General features: G+C 34.2%; 2 protein-coding genes across 2 annotated transcripts; both read right to left on the bottom strand.

Moving 5' to 3' along the window:
* Positions 1-4219: 4219 nt before the first annotated feature.
* LOC118927828 (olfactory receptor 5AC1-like) lies at positions 4220-5143 on the bottom strand. Its single transcript, XM_036916444.2, has one exon. It carries the CDS (start codon positions 5141-5143, stop codon positions 4220-4222), a length of 924 nt encoding a protein of 307 aa, XP_036772339.2.
* Positions 5144-12788: 7645 nt separating this feature from the next.
* On the bottom strand, positions 12789-13766 carry LOC118927829 (olfactory receptor 5AC1-like). The gene has a single exon (XM_036916445.2). It carries the CDS (start codon positions 13764-13766, stop codon positions 12789-12791), a length of 978 nt encoding a protein of 325 aa, XP_036772340.2.
* Between the last annotated feature and the right edge of the window lie 10065 nt (positions 13767-23831).

The raw sequence follows: 23831 nt of genomic DNA, 5'->3' as shown, positions 1-23831 counted from the left end.
CAAAATGAATGAAGTGAGTTGAAAGGTACAGACTTCCACATGTAAGTCCTGGGTATGTAACTTTCAGCATCATGGTGACTGTAGTTAGCAATACTATATTTTGTATTCGCAAATTGGTAATAGAGCAGATCTTAAAAGTTGTTATCACAAGAAAAAAATGTGTAAATGTGGTAGTAGGTGTTTACTGAATTCATTTCTCAATATATAATATATAAATCATTATGTTGTACACTTAAAAACTAATACAATGTTATATGTCAATTAATATTAATTTAAAAAAGAATATATGTATCAAATCAACGTTTTACATGAAAGAAAAATCCGCTCCCTCATTCCTATTTCTGTATCTCAGAAACCTGACAAAGCTTTCCCCACTTTACTAAGCTTCATATTCAACTGAAGGTATTCATCCAGCAAAGTCAGCTAATTCTTTATACCCTATGGCAACATATTTTTATCACCAGGTATTTTAAGTCTTCCATTCCAGTTCCTCTCATAACATGCCAAATCCAATGAGACATTCAGATAAAGGTGACGTTTCTACAGGCTATTCTTACTTTCATTTCACGTTTGCAATTTGTAATTTATATAATTCTGGTACCTACAACCACAGCATCACCTTATCCTCAAACCTTTATCTTTGCCCTCTAATATTGCCCTCTCTGACTCTTATGGATATCACCATGTACCGTATTCCATTTTCTGGTAATCCCATAAAATTATGATCACCACCCCAATGCCATTCAACTTGGACCATTCTACCTTTGAATTCCCTGATGAATTTTGCAAATAGATCTCAACCCTCCTTGTTCCTAATTGCCTTAAAAAATGGAGTAGCCCTGTAACTTGTTTACTTGCTTTCTTTTCCCAGTACCCTTTGACATATCCCAAACAGGAGTACACAGAACAAATTTGTCAGGGTCTTTTTAGGAAGGCCAGTGCAATTGCCCAAACTACCAGGAGTTTTCTGCTTCCCAGCCAGTAATAATTCACCACCAAATTTTACATACCACCTTCACCAATTTATTCTTCTTCATCCTACTTTCATAAGCCCCTAAAGATAATTCCACGTGGCTAGCCATCTTTGGTTGTTCCTTTTCTTTTGAAAGCACAGAACTTTCTTCCATCATTGAGACCACAAAGTTGGAGCTTGCTAACAAGTTTGTTATGGTTGTCTGTATAGTATTGTGTTCTCCTACAAGGAAGAGTATGTAAGGGTACCAAGTGTGATGAACTGTCCTTATCACTAAGTATATCATACTTTGCATCAGAGGCATTTTTCAATAAGAATGATTCTATGGTTTATATGCATTCTAATATAATATACATTTAGAACATTTCTGCTATTTCTGCAGGAATCTTTCATTTACTGTTAAGTGAAAGAACAGACAGGTACTCTTTTCAGTGTGTTTTAGATTTCTACCTTAATCATGGTTTATCATTATTTGGAATGAAAATTGCATACTGAAGTCCAGAGTAGTCAGGCCATGTAATTCCCTCCATCTCTGCCAATAAAATATCACTCCCTTGATGATGTGGTCTGAGTATCTAGGGTAACAAGACTTAACAGGCTTCTGGTGTTTGTTTATTGGCAAGATGTCCTGGTTATTTAACAGTACCCTCTCATTTCTATGGTTACCTGGCCTTGTCCTCTAACTTCACAAACAGTATGTTGACTTCTAGTTGATCAGGTAAATACAGTATCTGACAAGTGTCTTAGCAAAAAACCTCATGACTCATCTTCTATTTTATATATTTTGCTCATCTCTCCTACGTCAGTCTATTTATCTGTGTTCTCCTAACAGAATTTCCATATGTTAATGCAGTTAAAACAAGCATTTTTTTCTAACCATTTTCCCTATTTGTCTTTATTAAACCATTTCACTAAAGCCTAGACATTTGAAGCTCTATTATCTAAATTCCATTAATAAGATTTGTCTCCCATAATTTGCCTCAAAAATCTTCTGCTGTTTCAAACCAAGGATTAGTTAATCCTCTGCATAAGGGCCATATGATAAGACTACTATAGCAGATTTCTGCTGTGGAATGACAACTCCACAAGATGCAAAAGGCTTACCTGGTATTTGTTTACCCAAATTCACATAGCTTTGAGCAAGAATACCAAACAGGTAGAGCAGCAGCATACATAGCAACCTCATGGCAAAAGTCTTGGGTACTCAGATACTGCTTCCAAAGTCTCATTCACTGAAAGCAAATGATCTAAGTACAGCTCACTCAGCACAGGGAAGGTGCAGGGTCTGGGGTCTCTCAGCTTAAGTAGCTTGTCACCTAACACCTAAGTAGATGTTTGCCTCACATCCATGTTCTTAGTGCAGCTGTACTGCATAAATTACAGGCTATACAATAAACAATCTTGAAATACTCTACATACCTGACATACAACACACTTAGGAACAACAATCATCTCGTACCAACCCCAGCAATAACTAATTCATCCCAAGTTGTGCATTTATTGAGTTAACATTATAAGATTGTACAAATATCAATTCCTCAGGGGGCTCTCAAGTTGGAGGAAGTAACTACAGTTCAACTCTTAACCCTTTCTTTCCAAGGTAGTGTAATATAACAGCTAGGATTTTATTGAAAATAGTCCTGATAGAACCATGTATTACTTATGCACTTATAAAGATACTAAGAGAGTGTAAATATTATAACATAGTTGTTCTTGCAGATACTACAAATAAAACATGTTGTACCATGTTCATTAAAAAACATGCATTTACATTTATGTAAATAATAAAAAATACTTAGGGATCACTTTTAAAAGACCAATACTAAATTATAGAAAAAGGATTTACTTAAAAGAAAATTAAAATGTTAAGGAAACAGTTTTAGCTTACAGTGTTTACAAAATGAGTCACAAAGACTATGAAATAGCCAAATATCACCTACAAGTACATATAGTTTTTAAAGAAAATAAACTTAACCATGTGGGACATTTTTAAAAGAAATTTGGCTATTGGGAACTAACTGAAATTAATCTTGAGACCATACAAACAAGATGACTTTTTGCAATAATGTTTATATGACAAATAAATTTAAGTGATAAAACATATTTATCATTTGCCTACATCTTTTGATAACAGCTTTAGTATATTTGTTGCAACTATTGACTTAATGAGCTAGTGTTTTAAAAGTCCTAGAACACACAAATTTTCATTCTCCAAAATTTAAACCTAATTCTCATTTTGTGTAATTACTTTTCCTAAGTGTGCTGAAAGAAAATCAGATTGTTCAAGGAATATCATTGTTTTGCTAAAAGAGGAGTTGAATCATCTATATCTATATAACAATTCTAAACCAAATTGGAGCATGTATTTCTAAGTGATCATGTTCCCAAATTAGAAGTACATTAGTGGTGGAGAATTCATTGACACAAACTTTTACTCATATCTTTATATGCTAAGCAGACTCTTGTCTTTTATCCAGGCTCTGTGCCTTCTGCCCAGACAGCTCCTGCTACAACTGATAGGAATAGTTATGCAATCACAAGACTGACTTCTAAACTGCTTTTTATTACACTCAAATATTCCTAAATTTATTCATTATTGAACATCATGCTACATGTGATATCCCTCATAAAAATAGTATGTGGAGTTATAAATATGAACTATGATTAATTTTAGTGCTCTATTCTTTTATTATGCCAGCTTCCATTTTTCTTCCTAAGCTCCACCAATATATTTTTGGACTTTTCACTGTTTCCTAACTTTTATCACTAAACAGTACAGTTCTTCTCAGGAATATATTCTGCTAGTAATTTACCAGAGTTACTGTGTATGATAGAGAACAAAGAAGCCCTATTAACTTACAGGTCCAGAGCAGTGGGCTGGGCTCATTCATGAACTAAATGACTAATCTGATATGCCAGCCTCAATTACAGCTATTTCTCTGTGAAATTATCAATTACTATCTAAAATTTTGGTAATTCCTAGAAAATAGCTAACTTATAAATCTAAATGCTCAGATAAAGATTGAGTACAGTGTTTCTAAATAAGCTAGTTTGGGTAATATTACCAAACTTTTATTGGACCTATAACCAAATAAGCATAATAGGAAACTGGGTCCCTTCACACAGTTCCTGATCCACCCTGACCACTAGCCCTCTGGTGAAATGGCAGAGTCACAGCTAATCCATAGGACTTGAGATGTTTTCAGCAGAAGGTCTAGAAGAAACAGTTTGAAAATTGCCTGGAAACTATTTATTCATTATTCTAGTCAAGGCACCTATAACCTCTTTGTTTCTCAGACTGTAAATAAAAGGATTTAGTAGAGGAATTATTATTGTGTAAAATAAAGAATACATTTTGTCGTGCTCTTCAGTTGGGCCAGAGGCAGGACGCATGTACATGAAGAAGAGAGTGCCATAGAACAAGGAGACGGAGAGCAGGTGGGCGCTGCACGTGGAGAAGGCTTTGCTCCTGCCCTTTTCAGACTTACTTTTCAGGATAGTGAAGAGGACACGGGTGTAAGAGACCATGATGGCCATAAAAGTGAATATTTGTATGAAGGCTGAAAAGACTAAAATCAGAAGTGTATTAACTGTAGAATCAGTGCAAGAAATTTTGATCAGTTGTAAAATTTCACAGTAAAAATATTGTAGTACATTGGATTTGCAGAAAGTTAATCTTAATAACAAACCCACATGAATTGCTGAATGTAGAAAACCAATAAAATATGAAACACCTATAAACTGAGTACAGATGTTATTGGACATCACCACTGGATAAAGCAATGGGTTACATATGGCTACGTAGCGGTCATAGGCCATTACAACCAGGAGAAAACATTCTGTAGTGGCACTGGAACCAAAAAAATAAAATTGGGCCATGCACTCAAAGAGGGATATCACATGATTCTTTGATAAAAAACTCATTAGCATCCTGGGGGTCACAGAGGATGAAGAACAAGCATCTGCAAAGGCCAAACTGCCAAGGAGGAAGTACATGGGGGTGTGAAGGTGGAGGTCCTTCCAGATGAGAGCACCCAGTCCAAGGTTGCCCACCAGGGTGATGAGGTAGATGACTAAGAACACCAGAAACAAGGGGGCCTGCAGCCCTGGACGATCTGTAAGGCCCGTGAGAACAAATAGAGTCACCGATGTCTTATTGTCTTCTGCCATGTCCAACCTGGCCAATCACTAAAATGAAAGAATAAGTGAGGAAATAGTTACAAAAGAATCATAAAAACAGTGAAATTTTGTGTAACTAACATTTCCTAAGAAATGCTTCTCATTTAATTAGTGCTTTTTAAATTGTATCCTCAGCTGTCTACTTTCAAAATTCAAATACATTCAAAATTTTCCATTATAAAAAGTTTTAAAATGATAATTCCCTAAGTTACAAATAAACATAATGCAAATCCTTTTCAATCTAACAGGGGTCACAACTGTATACACTCATCTTAAAATTCATATGAAAGAAAAATTTCCCATTTTCCCCAAGAAAAATTAAAATAGTAAGAATAGTCAAGAGTACCTTAATTGATATTAAACTCTAATATAAAGACATAATAAAACATTAAGATAGTAACAAAAATACATTAAGAGGATCAGTACAATCAAATAGAGAGCTCAGAAATAGATTCCAATATATACAAGAATATAGCATGAGACATATATGATGTTTTGATTTAATGAAGTATGCTGACACAATTCTATCTATCTGAAAGTAAGTTTAGGCTCCTACCTCACAGCACAGATATCTTCTAATAAATTTAGGAGACAATAATATAACATCAGGATTAGAGAAATCTTTATCCAAGAGAAAAAAGCCAATATAAAAATATAGTTACTATATAATTTTAATGTATAGCAAAAGAGTATCTAATAGAGTCAAAAGGCATATCATAAGTTGGGTAATATATTAGGATGTCATCATCCCTAAATTTTTGTGCACAAATATTAGTTAAAGGTAGAAATTGTCTTCAGGAAAATTAGTATAATTTCTTTTGGATGTTATCAATGGGAGTCAACTTTTGATCACTGAGAGTTGATGTGATTTATTTTTAATATTCCAAAGTTATGTGTAATTGTATAAGGTAGGGATTCAAATAGAGTAACAGTTTTTTACAGCTTTTTTTGGTAATTTCAGTCATTTTCTTATTACGTTTATTCATCCATACTTATTATTTTTTCGCTGTTATGAATATAACATTTGGTGTTTGCATGAAGTAATGACACTGGGTTTTTTTTCATGATTTATAACTTTTCTCTGAAAGAACTCTAAAAGGAGATTCCTGGTGAGTCTCCTTTTAGAGTACTTTATAAAGAAAAACAAACACTTAAGGTATATGGATTGTTCTGGTATTTCCATGTATGAAAAAACATTTTCCTAATTTTATAATCATATCTCTCAGTTCTTACAGAACATAGGAAATTGTTACTAGGCAAATATATTAGAAAAAGTGAGTTTGCCTGAATTAAAAATATAAATAAAGGTTCTTTTTCTAAGAATCAATGATCAGTATAAGGGAGGATTGTTAGATATTCTATCTTCACTAAAAAAAAAAAAAGAAGAATTAATGAATATTAGAATTTTTAGTTCTATTTATATATCCACAGGAAGCCCTAATAGGTACAGCACAGGCAAAAAAATTAATTGAAAATTAAGACCTTAATGGATTTTGCCCTGTGTAAACTGACCCAACTTTGTTTATAAACTCAATAACCAAATTATTGCTAATCCTAGTTTTACTTAGCTTAATGTGTAATTTATCCAAGAATTAATAAGCCTTGTGACTCTTTTCTCAAGAGTGATATGATAGATAACACAAGGACTTTTGAAGTTAACTTCCATAACTTCAAACCATATTCTAAGATTCTATGACATTAAGGAATTTGTATTGCAAAATTTCCCACTCCGAAAAATTACAGAGGGTTAGATTTGGGCTGCAGAGATTATGTCTCAAGAAAAGTTCACATTATAAACTCTAAAGTTGCTTATACTATTATTTAATCTTTCTATTTTTCACTCTTCCATTAATCAAAGTTCATTATTTCTTCTTCCCGACAAGTATGTTACCTACACAGAAAAATTCTAACTGAAATATACATGTTCTGACTGACACTTAGTTCTGTCCACCCAGATTTTGGTTGCTGATTGAAAAAAAAAAAGAAAACAGCCAGTCTAGGATTTTAATTTCTTACTTGGATGTTTTATTATCATACAAATTGCAAAAATATAATAATGAAAATTATGAAAATCTCTGTGCTCTCACCCAGTTCCTATAAAACATGGAAAACTGCAAATGTGCTGGTTGCCTCGAAGTAATACAAAAGGTACAGAAATGTAGCAGCATTACTTGTGCATTGACTTTCCTTGGAAACTCCAAAGTAAAGGAAGACAGCCTTTCTTCCTTCTATTTGCAAACCCATTCTTTAAAAAATTTTTAAATTCCCTTAATGCTTTCAAGGGATTCCCAGTAGGATGAAGTCAAAATTGTTCTACTGGGCATTGTGAGCTAATCATCAAATCATCCATATATAGCTAGTTATAACAATTAGAACTGCACACTGTGACCTCAGGGTTCACTGCAGGGACATGTTTATAAAATGGGATGAATGGAGTTTAAAATAAGCTTGTTTTTCTTCCTCTCATTTCTTTTAATGGTGTCACTACCTAACTTGTCCACTTGGAAATCCCAAAGCTACCTTAGAGTTAACATGTCCAAATCTGTAATTAAGAGCTTCCTCTCTTCTACCCCCAAACCTGGTATTCTTCCAGTGTTCCCTGTCTCATGGAATAGGATTACTAAACAAGAATTTATGCAAGCTATTAACCAGGAATACATTCACTACTACATATATTACTAATATATTCACTAGTACATACATTAGTAATACATACACTAACTTCTCCCTCAGTTCCATTGTTTGGATCATTGCCTCTAGATTTTATCTACTAAAAATGTCTTGAATCCAACTATTTCTTTTTATTTGTACAGTTAGTCCTATAATCCAAGGTACATTTATCTCTTGTCTGGCTTATTAAGTAACCTCATATCTATACCATCTGCATTTGCTAACACAGTCATCCAATCCAATTTCCACACTGACACCAGACTAATTTTTATAAAATGTACATCATGTCACTAACATCTCAAACTCTCCCCACTTAGAATTTACAGTAACTTCTCAAGCACATAGAATAATAACTAAAATTCTTAAGCCTAAATATTCATGATCCCATACTGAGATAAATCCAATAATTAACTACATACAGTTGAAAAGGGTTTTTGCATTTCATGTCTATATTGTTCACATTAACAGTAACTTAATTTATAACTAATCCCCAATATTTTGGATTGACATAATAGTATAAAGCACATGTTACTAACTGAAAGGCTATTTTACTCCAACTAATGATTCAGAATCTCAGACTCAACTTGCCACTCAAGCATTCTCCACATATAACATTCTTCAGTGTTTGTGTTTTCATCTGGATCAAGAAAGGAGGGGAAAGTTCACAGGGGATTCTGAGTGTGAGGTGCTTATGAGCCAGAAATGTAAGTGATGTATATCACTTTCATTCCCCAACTCAGTCATATGACTATAGTCAACTGAAAAGGGAGGTTGTGTGTCTAGGATGAAGAGAAATGGATTTCATGATTAACTAACAGTTTCTTCTGCTGTATATCTTCTGATTATCACTTCCCTGTTTTACCCTCCCTCCCTCCCACATAGAGAACACTCTCAGTCTCTTCCCAAGGCAGTCAAACCCAGTTCCAATCTAGTCTGTATCCTGACAAAAAGCTAAGGCGTCCCGGTGATATTTTTTTCACGCCATCTAATCCAGCCAGCTGTGGCTGTTCTTTGTCTAGGTACTAAGAATTTTTCATTATACTATTTTGCCACATACTGCCAATACACAATTTTTGTAGGATTTACATTACAGTTTTAATACAATTTTTGTAGGATTTATCTGTTATCCTATGGAACACATGAACTTTACAAAGATGTCCAGAGTACTTATCAGGCCTAATTAACATGATACCATCAATGTAATTAACCAGCCTACTATTCTACAATATGTCCAGAAAATAAAGTTTCTTTCAGACACAAAGCAGAACAGTTAGCATAGCCCTGGGGCAAGATCATCAGTCTATCTTGTTACCCATCCCAGTTTAATGTAAAAAGCTTATGATCCTCATTCCTGATCAGTATTGAAGAGAATACATTTCCACATCAAAACCTGTATATTTCATACCAGATATTGTACTGAGAGGTTCTTGTAAAACAGCAGTAGATGCTACAGCATGGCTAAGTTTGTGATTTCTGCTGTTACCAGCCACAATCTATACAGATTTTGCAGAGATCAGGATGGCAGAATAAATAGGGGTATAATAGGGGTCACCTCCCTTGCAGCCTTTGAGTTTCTGAGAATGGCATTAATTATATGACAAATGCCTGAGACGTCTCTCTCAGACACAAAGCTTTCCACTGCATGAAGCTGGCCGACCCACAGTTCTCAGGGAAAGTTCCTAAAAGACAGTTTAAAGCTGCTTGTTCTAAAGAAGGCCACAGGCGTTTGCAAGTTCTTTAAACTGAAGGAAACCATGATCTAACCACTTCCTTTATCTGAGGTGCTTTGACTCCCTCTGAGTTGAGCTACTTAAAAAATGTTCAATCATTGAATCTGAAAAAAAAAAGGGTGTGTTTACATTTCTTGTATTCAAAGTTTACCTCAGGCAGTCATTTAGGATATGGAAATCTCACATCAGATTCCCTCAGTAAATGGGGAAAATTTCATTCTCTGTGGACTTGCTTGGTTTGTTCATGCTTTCCACGCCAAAGATTGTCTTGCTTTAGCATAGCAGTAATTTGAAAATCATCTCCAAAATTTCTTATGTGGTAACCTCTCAGGTCCTCCATTGTAATTCCCATCTACACACCCTGGCCAACCCTCTGCAATCCCTCATCTCTTTAAGGAGTGGGTCTCCTGGCTACTTTCAGACACTGCAGGAATTTCCAGGTGCTGGCCACACAATTTTAGCTTCCAAAGCTAAATTTCAAGGCTCTCCTGCCTGCACACGCTGCTGAGCCAAGTTTAATTTTTATTTAACCACTCTATTTTGTTGAATCCAGATAAAGAAGGAGCAGAGCCAGTACCCTAAATTAGAAACCAGGCAGAAGTCCCTCTTTTCTAAGACTACCTGTGATAGACAAAATAATGGACCCCAAAGATGTGAACCCGTAAATATGTTAAATTACATGGAAAAGGAGAATTAGTGTTGCAGATGTTTGCTAATCAGCTGAGTTTAAAATAGGGAGATTATCCTGGATTATCTGGGCAGGTCCAATGTGATTGCAAAGACCCTTAAAGTTGAAGAAGGAGGCGGAAGAGTCAGGGTCAAAGGAAGATGTGCCTACAAAAGGCAGGCACAGAAAAATGCAGCAATAGTAGCTTTGAAGGTAGAGGGAGGGGCCCACCAGCCAAAGAATGTGGGCAGCCTCTGGAAGGTGGAAAAGTAAAAGAAACAAATTCTCTCCCAGACCCTACAGAAAGGAATTTAGCCCTGTGACACCCTTGATTTTATCCCACTGAGATTCATGTCAGACTTCTCTCTATATAGTACTATAATATAATAAATTTGTATCGTTTTAAGCCACTAAGTTTGTGGTAAATTGTTAAAACAGAAATAGAAAGCACACTATCTCATCCCTCTCTAACTTGCCTCTCCACTTTCCAAATCCCCTTTCCTCTGCACAAGGGGGAATTGTCTCTAGCAGTTACCAAAGGGAAAGGGTTGGGAAGGGTGGGTGGGGAGGGAGGGAGCATTATAACTAGCACTCACAATATAGGTAGGTCACTGGGAAGGCAGTAGAGCACAGAGAAGACAAGTAGGTACTCTGTAGCATCTTACTACGCTGATGGACAGTGGTTGCAAAGGAGTATGGTGGGGGGGACTTGATAATATGGATGAATGTTGAAACCAATGTTGCTCATGTGAAACCTTCATAAGATTACATATTAATGATATTTTAAGTTGAAATATTTTAAGAACTATATGTCTGATTCTTCCCCTGTCATCACTGTTCTCTGTCTTTCCCTCATAATCTCTTGGGGACAGAAGAAGTAGACTTTCCACCCTATTCCGACATGTCCTTATAAAGAGTATTAAGTTTAAGACCCTCTTGACATAGAAAAAGGAAGAGGTGACTACACAAAACCTCTTACATCTTTGGTGAAAGGTATACCAAAGAAGGAAATAAATTTAGAATGTGTGCTCTTAAGAATCACTAAAAAGTCAAATACTAGCTTTTGCCAACTTTAAGTATCACAAGAAGAAGCATGTTAAAATAGCAAATTTAAATTCCATAGTTGCAAAATACATGCAAAAATATTATCCCCATTGACTATGGAACTTGCCACAGCCATTTTCTGCAGGCTAACTGTGAGATGCAATCTTGCTCTATAACAGCCTGTGTCACAAAAGCACCCAGAATGTAAAAACCTGCCTTGGACTACACCCCAAGTTAGTAACAGTTTTTCTAGAAATAATGAAACTGTAAGGGGACTGAGAAAGTCTGTATATTGGCATATAGCAATTATATATAGCCAAGACTAAGCAGTTTGTATAGCGCATAAAGAAAAAAAATGAGTTTTGCCTCTGGCCTTGATGTGGAGCAATGAAGAGAGGAACTTAGAACTGAAAGATTTGGTACCCATAGGGAGCAACCTGCTTCGAATGAGCCCGCACAGCAGAAGGCAGTGCTGAGATGCAGTAAGAGGACTGGGGTCTGAGGAAACTGAGCCCCAAGCATGCTGTGCCTGAGGCCAGTCTGCCCACCTTGGGCTTTGGGGTCTGACTCAACAAAGTGTTCATTTCCTCAGATAAAAATAATAGGCCAAAGTGAGGGGAACATGTCTTGTGTATGGGGATGTCTTTTCTTTCATTTTCACTAGGGTATCTACCAGGCCATATGTAAAAGTCAGGAGGCCAAAAAAGGCAAAAAGGCCAGACAAAAATCATATATAACTTCTGTAAGGAAAGCATCAATATAAGTTACATATTTATGGATTGATTAAGCAAACCTGCTATTTCAGGTGATTGTCAATTCCAGGGGAAAAAAAATGTATTGAACTGGTGTGTCTGTGTTGGAAACAAGGTGCTTAGTAAGATTACTTAGTAAATTAAAAGGTAGAAGTTTTATAAGAACTCAGAGCTTTACATTATACTGCAGGAAAAGTAATTATTTTAAGTATTTAATTGCTAAACTTTGATGTCTTTCAGTGAATGCAATACAAATATGTTAATTTTCAAAATTACTTTTAAAGTTCCTTAGGTATATTCTTATTAAATGCCTCAAAAGGAATATATGTTTTCACATTTAGTCTAAAATATTACTTAGTGTACATATTATTTCATCATTATAAATATCTAAGAAGGATACTTGTACCTGTAAAATCTTGAAAATTACTTGCTCAAGAATTAATAGGATGTGAGTGTTTCTTAAAGAGAGAATTTACACAGATTGTATTCCTTTAAAAGAATTTAAGTTCAAAAAGTTCTAAACTGTGTGTCTCTGAAAACACAAGAGTTCATTCATGTTGCAAAGACAGTAATTTAGAAATTGCTGTTTCACTTTTATCCTTGAGGATTGATTAAAAACAATAAAAACAAAGTAAGTGGAGTCTGTCCTAACCAGGTATTAATTATCTTGACCACAATAACTTATAACTAAGACAAGCATAACTAGTCTGTTTTATTATTCATTGATTTAACAATTACTAAGCCCCTATTATTTGCAAAACCCAGGCCAGATATTATGTTTTGTTTAAACAGAGAATAAAATGGAAAGGATAGTGACAATTTTCCTGGAAAATATTTATCATTTTTCTCAGTGCACCTAAAACTTCCTTGTTTCTTAGGCTGTAAATGAAAGGGTTTAGCAGAGGGATTATAATCGTGTAGAACAGTGAATACATTTTATCCTGATACTGATCTGGGCCAGACCCAGGACACACATACATGAAGAAGAGAGTGCTATAGAACAAGGAGATGGAGAGCAGGTGGGCGCTGCACGTGGAGAAGGCTTTGCTCCTGCCCTTTTCAGACTTCTTTTTCAGGATGGCAAAGAGGACACGGGTGTAAGAGACCATGATGGCCGTAAAAGTAAAAGCTTGTATAAAAGCAGAGAAAATAAAAACCACCAATGCATTAAGAGATGGGTCAGTGCAAGAAATTGTATATAATGACAAGATTTCACAATAGAAATGATTAATTATATTGGACCTGCAGAAGGTTAATCTAAATAATAATCCCACATGAATTATGGGATGCAGAAAACCAATTACATAGGACATGCTTATCGTCCAAGTGCAGAGTCTGTTGGACATCACCACTGGGTAGAGCAAGGGCTTGCATATGGCTACATAGCGGTCATAGGCCATTGCTACCAGGAGGAAACATTCTGTAGTTGCACTGGAACCAAAAAAATAATATTGGGCCATGCACTCAAAAAAGGATATCATTTGACTATTGTCTAAGATGTTGACAAGCATCCTGGGGGTCACAGAGGATGAAGAACAAGCATCTGCAAGAGCCAAACTGCCAAGGAGGAAGTACATGCGGGTGTGAAGGTGGAGGTCCTTCCAGATGAGAACAGTCAGTCCGAGGTTGCCCACCATGGTGGTGAGGTAGATGACCAAGAACAGCAGGAACAGGGGCACCTGCAGGTCTGGACGATCCGTAAACCCAGTGAGAGCAAACTCAGTCACCTGCGTCCCATTTGCTTCCATCATATCCACTCAGGCTGACCACAGCAGTGGAGAGAATAGCTAAAGAAAAAATTAATCAAGGTTCGTGAGAAGCGGTATTGGATTCCAGTGTCATATTCCTCTATTTCAGATGCCCCTTATTCAACAAATATGAAGGTGCAGGGTTTCTCTTTTTTAAAACATACCTAAGTTTTTTATATTATAAATAATTTCAAGAAGTAAAGATTCATTTAAAAAGGTCTTAAAAAGTGTTATGACTAGAAATGGCATACAGGAGGCTGTAGACACCAATAGACTTGGCCCAATAACTTGTCAGTCATAAATGCCTTAAAATTGAATGTACTCACAGTGAAATGTCTTAAAGAATTAAAAATAAAAAATGCACAAAACATTTTATACCAAACTCTTTTAAACCAAACACTGGTTAAGGTTCAAAAACGTTTTATCCTTTCCTATCTTTTCTATTGCACAAAATCTGGGCTCTGTCTTTAGTATTAATGATACATATCACTTTCTCTCTCTAACACATTACTGGATAGAGTAATAAGACTTTTAAGTGAGATAAAAATCACATTTCTGCTGTATTTTGTCCATTACCATTATGTTATTTAATTATATGTTCGTCAAAATCACCCCCAAACCCCTAATTGGTCCTTTTGATTATACATTCCTCAAAATCAATCCAAATTTCTAATAGAGTTTTTTTTAACTTTCCCCAATAAATTCTCACATGTGAACCTATTCAGTCAACAAACATTTACTTAGTACCTCGTAAGTTAGAACACTGTCATTCTTAGCTCGGACACACAAAGACTCTCTAGCTCTGTTGTTACACCACAGATGCTAAAATAATCCGTTACGGCTGGAGAAGCAATAAAAACACTAGCCAGTTTGTTCCCACATTTGCCTGTCCTTAAACATGCCATTGTAGACAATTATCAGGCAGTTAACCAATAATGTTTTTAATATATCAGAGGTGCAGAGTTCTAAAATGATTGTAAGAGTTTTCCTTTACCTGCCCTTTTTGAGATTACAAGTGGCACTATCAAAGTCAAGATTGTATAAAACATTACAAATGACACCACAGTGGAAAGAACAGCCAGTGTTTTGAAAACCTGGTTTCAATTTACCTAATAAAAATATAAATTTTGTTTAAATAGTAAATCAAATGAAGAGAAATGATGAACTACATTAACAGGCAATGTCTAACATAAACATAGGCAAGGCAGGTAAGAGGCTCCAACTACAAGTGTTATCAATGAGTTTTAAGGGCATGAGAAGTAACTGAGGAAGCTAGTTCCTATGGAAACTCTGGGGAAACCTAAGTCCGCATTACCACAATGCATTTCATCAATGATAAAATATTCACAAGTCTGAACATAAAACATGTTTTGTGTATTTCAATCCCTGCTTTAGTGATCTAAAGTAAGGTCTATCAATTTAGAAACAGCTGACTAGGTACGCCATTCATGGGAATATTTACCAGTCTTAGGTTCACAGCTCCTAGGCTTTTATGACATGGCCACTCAAGTGACTGTCATTCCAACACTTATTTTTGCTTCTAAAACTTAGTCACCAATTCTGTACAGATGTAGCTGAAGACTTCACTCCCCAAGTCTTAAGTTGGCCTGAAACATTTTCTCAAAGCACCCATTTGATAATTCAAAAAGAAAGAACAACATGGAAAATTTAAGGAAGATAGTGTCTGAAAACTTCAGTTCGGATGAGAATAATCTTTAAACGGTAAAAATGTATAGAAGAATTGGGTATCTTACATAGATGAGCACATAGGTTTTGTTCCTCTTAAAAAAGAGATGCTATGTTGAGGAAAACAGTTCTCTAAGTTCATTGGGCATTGAAAAGGAGAAAAGTTGTTTGAGATTTATGATAGACATTAGAAAGTACTAAGAGGCTGGCAACATTGGCAGTAATTGAATAAACACACTGCTGTTGAATCACTGACAGCAGCAGATTATCCTTATTTTACCCTCTGCACTGAATACAATAAAGAGGTGTGGCTCTCGGCAAATGTGGTGATCTCTTCTTTTTCAGAGAAGTACTATCTAAACAAGAACCATGTTGAAGGGGAAGGGACTGGAGTCCCCTTAAAAGCCCCATAACTCTATGATTCTTAACTGTTGGTAGATCTTAATTATGTGAGATCTCCAAAGTAAAGAATAGGCCAGAATGAATTTTACTTTTAAAGAAAGTTTTAAATAAATAGGTTCTATAAACTCATTATCCTAGCAAAGAAAATGTTTACAGAAATGTAACAAGATTTCAAAAGCTTTGAGTCTCAACTTTACCTCCTAATTAAAATGATTATGCCTAAGTCACTTTATGACCCTTGTTTTAAGGTTCTCATCTATAAAGCACTGGATTTCCTTAAGGTACATTTCTATCCACAGTCTATGAGACTATGTCTTTGTATTTAGTGGGTAGCATAGGATAGAGGGTAAGCACACAGACTCTATAACACATGAGTTCAAGTCTTCCTGCTACAAATATATAGCCTTGTATCCATAAGGGTTTAGAGGAATTGAACAAATGTTTATTTAGTTATTCAGTCAGGATTGCTTTCTGTTCCATTTAGTAGATAAATCATCTGAAAAAAATCTTTCATATATTTTGACAGAAATAGAGAAACTTCTTCTGTGATGACTGCCCTTGTACTGTTCACCATGTAACTTATTCACTATGTAAGAATTTGTTCTCCATGTAAGAACTTGTTCGTTATGCTTCAGAAGATTGGAGACTGACGAAAATTAGGCTTGGGGTGGATTAATGATTGTGCATTGAGCATTGACTCCCCTATACAGAAATTTATTGTTGTTAACAACCATTTGATCAATAAATATGAGAGATGCCCTAACAACAACAACCAAAAAAAAGTACACACTTCTAATTGTAAAATAAACAAGTAACCGGGATGTAATGTATAGCATAAGGAATATAGTCAAAATATTGTAACAACTTGGTATGGTGATAGCTGGTACCTAGAATTATCATGTATATAAATGTTGAATCACTGTGTTGTACACCTGAAACTAATGTAATGTAATACTGTGTGTCAACTACCCTTCAATAAAAAATAATTATCTAAAAAAAAAAAAAAAAAAAAAAGAAATAGAGAAACTTCTGGTACTAAAATGATATGTTCTATCACTTCTCATGGAAAGAATAATTACAATAAAATAAAGCACTGAATTCTCACCCAATTCCTAAAAGAAGATGCAGAGATTTCATAAAAATAAATTTTCATGAAGAACTCTTAACATACAAGAATGAAAAAGTAAAACACAATTATTTATTTCATGTTATATTTCTTTGAGAAATGCAGAGAATGGAAAGATATTTATACTCCCATCTTCAAGCCTGTTTATGAAGAATATAGAAACTCCCTCAATGACACCAAAAGATTCCCTGTAGAATGAAGTTAATCTACTGGGCATAGACCAATCAACAAGTCACATCTAACATCCCCTTTGTAGCTATTATTTTTAAAGCTGTTTTCTTCTGAAAATAAAAGTTACAGGTTAATTATAGAAAAATATCAGAAATGTAGAAAAGCAAAATGGGAACACGTTGTTGTAATCTCTCTAATCACCAATAAATACAGTTAACTTTTTGGTGTATGTTTCTCTTATCATTTACTCATGCATGTAGCTATATTTATGTACATTTATATATACATGATGTATAATATGTAGTCATATACATTTAAAAATAAAATTATGGCACTGCTATACATAACTTTTCATAAACTACTTTTAATTTAATAATGTATCATTTATATTCTTACATATCATCAGTTTGAAAAACATGTGGGGTTTTTTTTCTCCTGGTTATGTAATTTTTCATTAAATCTATAACTAGAATTCCTAGATTTTAAGTTAATTTGTCCAAGTATGTACTTTTTAAAAAAATAAATCTCCAATGAACCCACTGTGGAAATTGTGCCAATTTACACTATGAATTTTGAAACGACTCATTGCCAAAGTTTATACTAGCAAAAAGAAATAAAATTATATGTAATATATGATATATTAAATATATAATATATATTTGTAATGCTATATATATATGGACACATGCATGCACATAATCATATTTATCTGTATCTATCTACACAATTAAACTTGGCAAAAATATGCCTGACCTATATTTATTTGACAAAAATGTGGAACTAATAAGAGTATGAAAATTCATAATTTTTCTAAACAAATTTGATCTAGTAAAGGTCTAAATTTTCTTAAATTTTAAATTTGATGCAGCAGCAAACAAAATCATAGGGAGCTAGTTTGACTAGAAAATTCAAATTCATCTGGAAGAGCAAATAGATTTTTTAATGTCAAAGTAATTTTTTTAAAGAACAAAGAAGGGAAATGTTCCATGCCAGGTCTGTCAATGTATCATAAAGTTGGCTGTAACAATGGGAGGTATGCTTGATGTCATCAAGGTTCACTATGGATAGAAATTCACTGAAATTTGAATGTATTTGGGGAGGAAGAGCAGTAAAGACTTGGGAAAGAATAGACTTTGGAAAGAGGCAGGCTTTGGTTCAAATCTGGCTTTGGCTCTAAGACTTTGGTCAAGTAACTTAAATTCACTAAGCTTTGATTTCCTCATTTGTGACATAAAGTTGATAATGTGCACTTACGAGGTTGCTGTAAAAATCAGATGAGAGGACATATGTCAAGCCTTTAGCACTGTACTTAACAGATGGTGGAGGCTCATTAAATAGTAACAATTTTTGTTAGGTATTTTAGCTATATATAAATAAAGCAGTTAAGCTCTTTTGTTAGAGAATGGTTTTGGGGTGAGCAAAATTGAAATATGATTTTTCTGTTTGATGATCAATTTATTTCTTGCCAGAAAAATGTCCATTTGGGGCAGTCTTGCTTTCTGAAGCCTTTCTTCATAATAGAGATTTTATGAACACTTTCTACAGTCTCCTAAGACTGATTTTTCTTAATGTATTTTTTTAATAAAAATATGGCAATCATTATCATCAAAACAAATTGTATTTTATATTGTACTTTCAGTAGAAATGTTTTCATATAAACTATCTTAATTTCTCAATAATATTGGAGCACCTGACACTTCTCACATCACCTTATGTAAGGAAGAGAATTCTGGAGTAACACAGTGGCAGTCTGTGACAGTGCAGTGTGTGGAAGCGGTTCTCTTCTTAGCTTAGCCCCTTATTGATTATGTAACTTTGGAAAAGTTGGATCTTAACTTCCTCATAAAAATTACACCTGTATTTATACAGTGATTTATGCTCTGTAGTATTCTTCCACATTATCAACTGAACGTGGACACAAGTGTATATCATCATCTCCATTGTACAAATGAAGAAATTAAGGCACTGTCCATTATTAGCATCAAACATTCATTGTTTTCTCCTCTCTATGTACTACCAGATTTAGTGGGCGCTGTTGTGTCACTTTTAGCCTCATCTAAAACTTAGGAAAAATAACATCTTGTGTTTTTTCTGCTACTCCAGGCTGCAGAAATGGAAGAAATACCACTTATTTTCTATTTTTCCAAAATGGCTGACATCAAATTAGATAGTTTATGAACATACTTTAAAGGCTTAAATTAGTATTTAAATATGAGGTTGTCTTTCCTTTAAAGAAAAAATAAGAATTCAAAGTCTAAAGTAATGATCATGAATATTTGGACAATTGTAGTGCTTTGTCCCTCATAATAAGACCCCAAGCCCACCTGCATCAGAATCACCTGGGACGTTTTCAAATAATGCAAAACCTCATGCCCACTAATAACCTTCTGCATCTAATGCCTATGGACTCATGCACACTGAAGTTTGGTAATGGTAACATCATGTGGGAAGTGTATCATTGGCTTCTCTTTTGCTTAACTAACCATTCATAAATGTTATACAAAGGCTATTCATTCCAACTGCGAAATTAGGTACCTAGTAGATACTTTATAACAGCTCAACTGATATTCAATGGATTTATTACATTGCACTATAATCAAGACAGAATTGGAGAAATGTCTATCATAAATAGAATACCTGCTGATACATGAAACCCTAAGAAGGCAAGAAAAATTTGTTAGGAAAGAATTTCAGTTAGCTTCTTGTGAACTGTGGGGATATGCACAGCCAGTCTCCCCACACTGATTATCTGATGGCAGTTTGAAAGAAATTGGTGCCATCTACAATTTATATATTTTTAAAAGAAAAATAATACATTTTCATGAATGAATATATTTTAAAGAGCAAACTCCAGGTCCATATTCACTGCCAAGGGAACAGCTGTGTCAGAAATCCAAAAACAATAAAAGAATACCTGTTTGGGAGAGAAATGGCAATGATATGTATAAATCTTACATCAATGTAGTCAAAACAACTAAGGTCATATCTTTCCCTTATCAAGCATTTATTCATTTAAGCACTTACCGTATGCTAGGCCCTGTCCTCTGTGGTTCCATGCATATTCAAACTCACAATCACCAGTGGTTACTAGGAATAGTAATAGGCTTGTAAATCGTCATGAAGTAATTCATTGGATCAAAATTTAAAATCATAATGTTTTATATAGGAATGGTCATAAAGAACTTTAAGGAACGTGTCTCAGTTGGTGGGTATATGCAGGATACTCTGTAAGAGGAATCGTATAGGCATTCATCTAAGCAGAGGCTAATGGAAAACAGATTCAATCTTTGGCTTTTTCTTAGCTATACCTAAAAGAAGAAATAGTATGAACTGAATATACTCAAGAAAGAATAGTGTTTATTAAGGAAAAAATTAAGCTATGTCTTGTCAATGTACATTTTTTATTGTAGCATTGTTCCCTATTTTTATAAATGAAATAATATATGATATATATATTGTGTCAGGCTTATTTTACTCAGCATGATTCATCCACATCGTTGTGTACCATTAGTTTAATCAATTATTTTTGTTTAGAAGTCTGTTTTTTTTAAATGCCACAGTTTATCCATTTTGCTGTTCATGGACATTTGGGTGGTCCCAGTGTTTGGTTTTAAATAAATGAGCTATGAATTTGTCTTTCAGAGGACATGTTTTCTCATTTTCTTGGGTTTTTACCCAGGACAGATTGGAATTGCTGTTTCACAGAGTAGTTAGTGTCAGTGGCATAACTAGCTTTATTGGCACATGGAGTTGATAATTTCTTAACAATGCCTCTTTTATGCAATAAAATTATTCTCAGTAATAATCACAAAATAAAACAAGTAGTAACAATGATCAGGAAGAGAATGCAAACAATAAATTTCTTTATTGAACTTCATATTATACCAATAAAAGATAAAGAATAAAATAAATATAGCATGAAAATTAAAAAGGAGCAGATTAATACTTTTAATTACATTTATATATTTCTAAAAGAAAAATAATACATTTACATTTTGGTCTGTCAAAATAATGAATAATTAATGTTAATTTTTGTTCATGAGCCCCAACTTCTGCAAGTTTGTCAATGTTTTTCCCAATTTTCATCTTCTATATACATTTATACTCAATAGACTCTATAACCGAATTCATCAGTATCTTTGCTTACAGTTGATTTAAGAACTATAATGTCCATTTTGCAAACAAAAATATTATACTTAACAATTAGCATGCTATTTCATTGTAAAATTTAAGCACTAATTTCAAGTGATCCCATATCATGACAGAATTAAAGTAACTCAAATTCTTATTTGTCTTTACAATCCATGTGCTCTCATTTTTAATTTTTAATCTAATATTTAAATATAAGAACATGTTATAACAATGGGACTGGAGACAAAAAATTCAAGCTAAGTAATCCCAAACTGTTGTGACCTTATTCTTCAAAAGAGTTCACATAGCTAAATTATCATGGGTGCAGAGTGATGTTTAAACTAAGAGTTCTCTGAATAAATTTCTAAACAGAATGTCATGTTTATTAATGCTTGTGCAAGAAGGCATGCTAATTTGAAACATACATACATACAACTATAAGAAATAGGTTTGGCAGCAACTGTTGCAAATGAACTAACAAAATATTTTTTTCTGAGAGGAGTATTTTATCACTCAAATTGTTTAGAATTGCTAGCAAATGGCAATAATAAAAAGCATGCTTACTTTTAATCAGTTTCTTATTCCTTTTAAATTTCCTGTTTATAGCAATTCTTTTTACCTAATACATCATGTCTAGCAATCAGGAAAAAATTACAAGGCATACCAAAAGAAAGAAAAACACAATTTGAAGAGACAGAACAAGCATCAGAACCAGACATGGAAGAGATACTCAAATTATCATACTGGGAATTTAAAACAGCAGTGATCAAGATGCTAAGGACCTTAATGGATAAAGTAGACAACATGCAAGAAGAAATGAGCAATGCAAACAGACTGGTGGCAAAAAGGAAGCAAGAGTAGCTATATTAATTTCAGACAGAACAGATTTCAAAGTAAAAAAAGTCATCAAGGATAAATAAAGGTATTACAAAATGATAGAGGGGTCAGTTCTCCAAGAAATCGTAACAGTCCTTATGTGTATGCACCTACCAACAGAGCATCAAACTATGTGTGCAAATACTAACAGAATTGCAAAAAGAAATAGATGAATCCGCTATCAGAGTTAGAGGCTTCAACACCCCTCTATCAGAAATGGACAGATGAAGCAGGCAGAGTATCGGTAAGGCCATATTTGAACTCAACAGCATCATCAATCAGCTAATAAAATTATGACATCTATAAACCACATCAGAGTACACATTCTTCTCAAGCTCATGGAACATTTGCAAAGATAGAATATAATCTCTGCTCTCAGACCACAATGGAATTAAAATTAAATGAATAAAAGAAAGGTAACTAGAAAACCCCAAAATATGTGTAGATTAAGCTATGTGTCATAAACAGTAATATCTATGGAGTCACAAATGTGCTAGTTATAGTTATCATTTTAAAATAATTACATAAAATATGTTTCTGCATCACCTGAAATTATCCTGGGACCACCTGGATACATGCAATGCTGGGAACACTGGTTTAATAATCTCACCTACTTTTAGTCTTTTTTGTTTATTGGTTTGCTTTTTCCTACTTTCTCCCAGAGAGAATTTCTTCTCATTCCAGTCTATAATTATAGGACCTATTACCATAGCCCCAATGAATAAATGAATGGATGAATTAATAAAGACATGATCCATGCAAAAAATAATTTAAAGGTAGAGTTTACTGAGATTAAAAACTGCTGTGCAAAAGATAATGTCAAGAGAATAAGAATACAAGTTATAGACTGGGAAAAAAATTTACAGAAGACATATCTAATACAGGACTGTGATCCAAAATATACACAGAACTCTTGAAATTCATCAATAAGAAAGCAACCCAATTAAACAGTAAGTGAAGACCTCAACAGACACCTCACCAAAAAAATATAAAAGATACGGAGATGGAAAATAAGGATATAAAAAGATGCTTCACAACATATCTTCAGGGAAATACAAATTAAAATAAGAATGAGATGCCACTCCATGTCTATTAGAGTGGCCAACATCTGGAACACTGCTGGCAAGGTTTGGAGCAACAGAAGCTCTCATTCATTGCTGGTGGGAATACAAAATGGTACAGCCTCTTTGGAAGAGAGTTTTGGTGATCTCTTACAAAACGAAACATACTCTCACCATATGATCCAGCAACTGCATTACTTAGTATTTACCTAAAGGAGTTGAAAAATTATAACCCCATAAAAACCTGCACACAGATGTTTATAGCAATTTCATTTGTAACTGGCAAAACTGGGAAGCAACCAGAATGTCCTTTATAGTAAGTGAATGTATAAATAAACTGTGGTACATGCCAACAATGGAATTATTCAGTACAAAAAAGAAATGAGTTGTCGAGTAATGAAAAGACATAAAGGAACTTGAAATATGTTTTACTAAATGAAAGAAGCCAACCTGAAAAGATTACATGCTGTATGGTTATGTTCTGGAAAGGCAAAACTACGGAGACAGTAAAATGATGAGTGTTTGCCAGGGATTAAGGGGAGAAGGATAAATGGCTGGAGCACAGAGGATTTTTAGGGCAGTGAAAATACTCTACAGGATTCCATAATGATGGAC

This window comes from Manis pentadactyla, chromosome 1 (assembly GCF_030020395.1).
Source record: "Manis pentadactyla isolate mManPen7 chromosome 1, mManPen7.hap1, whole genome shotgun sequence".
NCBI lineage: Eukaryota > Metazoa > Chordata > Mammalia > Pholidota > Manidae > Manis > Manis pentadactyla.
The sequence above is the reverse complement of the archived record's forward strand: the minus strand, read 5'-3'. Positions and strand labels throughout refer to the sequence as shown.

Bases quoted from the DNA above. Each gene is read 5' to 3' on its own strand.
- LOC118927828 (XM_036916444.2), bottom strand. From the start codon at position 5,143: ATGGCAGAAGACAATAAGACATCGGTGACTCTATTTGTTCTCACGGGC.
- LOC118927829 (XM_036916445.2), bottom strand. From the start codon at position 13,766: ATGATGGAAGCAAATGGGACGCAGGTGACTGAGTTTGCTCTCACTGGG.